Source organism: Pelophylax lessonae (genome assembly GCF_965119305.1).
Source record: "Pelophylax lessonae genome assembly, chromosome: 3".
Classification (NCBI taxonomy): domain Eukaryota; kingdom Metazoa; phylum Chordata; class Amphibia; order Anura; family Ranidae; genus Pelophylax; species Pelophylax lessonae.
The window spans coordinates 439,933,567-439,934,840 of NC_138770.1; the positions used below are offsets into that span (position 1 = coordinate 439,933,567).

Sequence of the window (1,274 nt, forward strand, 5' to 3'; positions counted from 1 at the left end):
TAAAAATATTAATATTTTATTGGATTATCATACTGTATAATTATGCATCTTTTTATATTTCTATTAATTGCGTTTACTAGAAGTTATACACATTGCAATAATGGATCATCATGCTATATAATTATAAATCATTTTATATATCCATTCGCTGCTTTTACTAGCAGTTATACATATTGAGGAATGAAAAACAAATGCGAAGTAAAAAAGAATAATGACAGAAACAAATGTGTCAATTCCAAATATGTTTTTTTTTTATTTTTTTTAAAACAAAGTTGGATCATAATAAATATTTCGATACTTATCAAGAATATAAAAAAATAAAGACACAAGCTCTCTTTGAGGCCTAACAAAATAGTTTTGAAGCAAATGCCCAGGAACTAAATAATAACAAAAAAAGAAACGAACAAATACGACAAGATCGTTCAAATCAATGGGCAGTACAAGTCCATATTCGTGAGAGTAGACGATCAGCTCTGCGGTGGTGAATATTGGGACCAGTTCTCTGCATTGAAGACAAGGAGGACCTGGGCAATAGTCCTTAGTGACAACTTCATACTGGACACCAGTAAGGAACATATACTAAACCTGGGGACACACGCTGCTTACAGTCCAGCCTTTTTCTATAATGTACAAAGTCAATGAGACACTCCTTAGATTTCAAAGAATTCAGTAATAAAAAAAATCCTTGTTACAAGGAAAATTGCATGGTAGCCAGGCAAATGTATCCACAAGACTAGCTCCTAGCATGCATGCCTTATTTTTAGTTCTCTGGTACAAAATACAGTTATGTCATAGTCTTTCACAAATGGGATGGATAATATGTTATAGCAAACTTGTCCAACATCTCAGTCTATGATCTTATGATGACATCAATTGTACATACCAAAATAAAACAGCAATATTACAGTTATCCAAATTACCTTTACCTTGATGATCATTGATAACAAAACTGAGGATGGTAACTGAACAGTGGTATAGAAAATAAAAGAAGCATGCATGCAAACAGGATTGCTTGTCTGAGTCTTCCTGCATCACCACAAATATATACGTATATATATTTATATTTATATATTCTTATATATATATATATATGTCATTCATCTGAATGGGGAGTCTCTGTACATCTGACATTACTTAAGTAAGTCCTTGGCTTCTGAAGACATCCTACCCAAATGGCTTGTAAGGGCAGAGAGCTGGGGTGGTGGTGGCATCTGACAGATAGTGCAGGGGCATGGGAGACCTGCCCAGTGCTGGAAGCCACTTCCAAGGGGCAT

At 34.3% G+C, this 1,274-nt stretch overlaps 1 protein-coding gene across 1 annotated transcript in view; it reads right to left on the reverse strand.

Moving 5' to 3' along the window:
* Positions 1-290: 290 nt before the first annotated feature.
* Positions 291-1,274, reverse strand: part of OLIG3 (oligodendrocyte transcription factor 3) — a 1,816-nt gene continuing 832 nt past the window's right edge. Inside the window, exon 1 of the mRNA XM_082251789.1 lies at positions 291-1,274. This exon is cut by the window's right edge and continues 832 nt beyond it. Coding sequence (XP_082107915.1) covers positions 1,131-1,274 — 144 coding nt within the window. The 3' untranslated portion in view covers positions 291-1,130.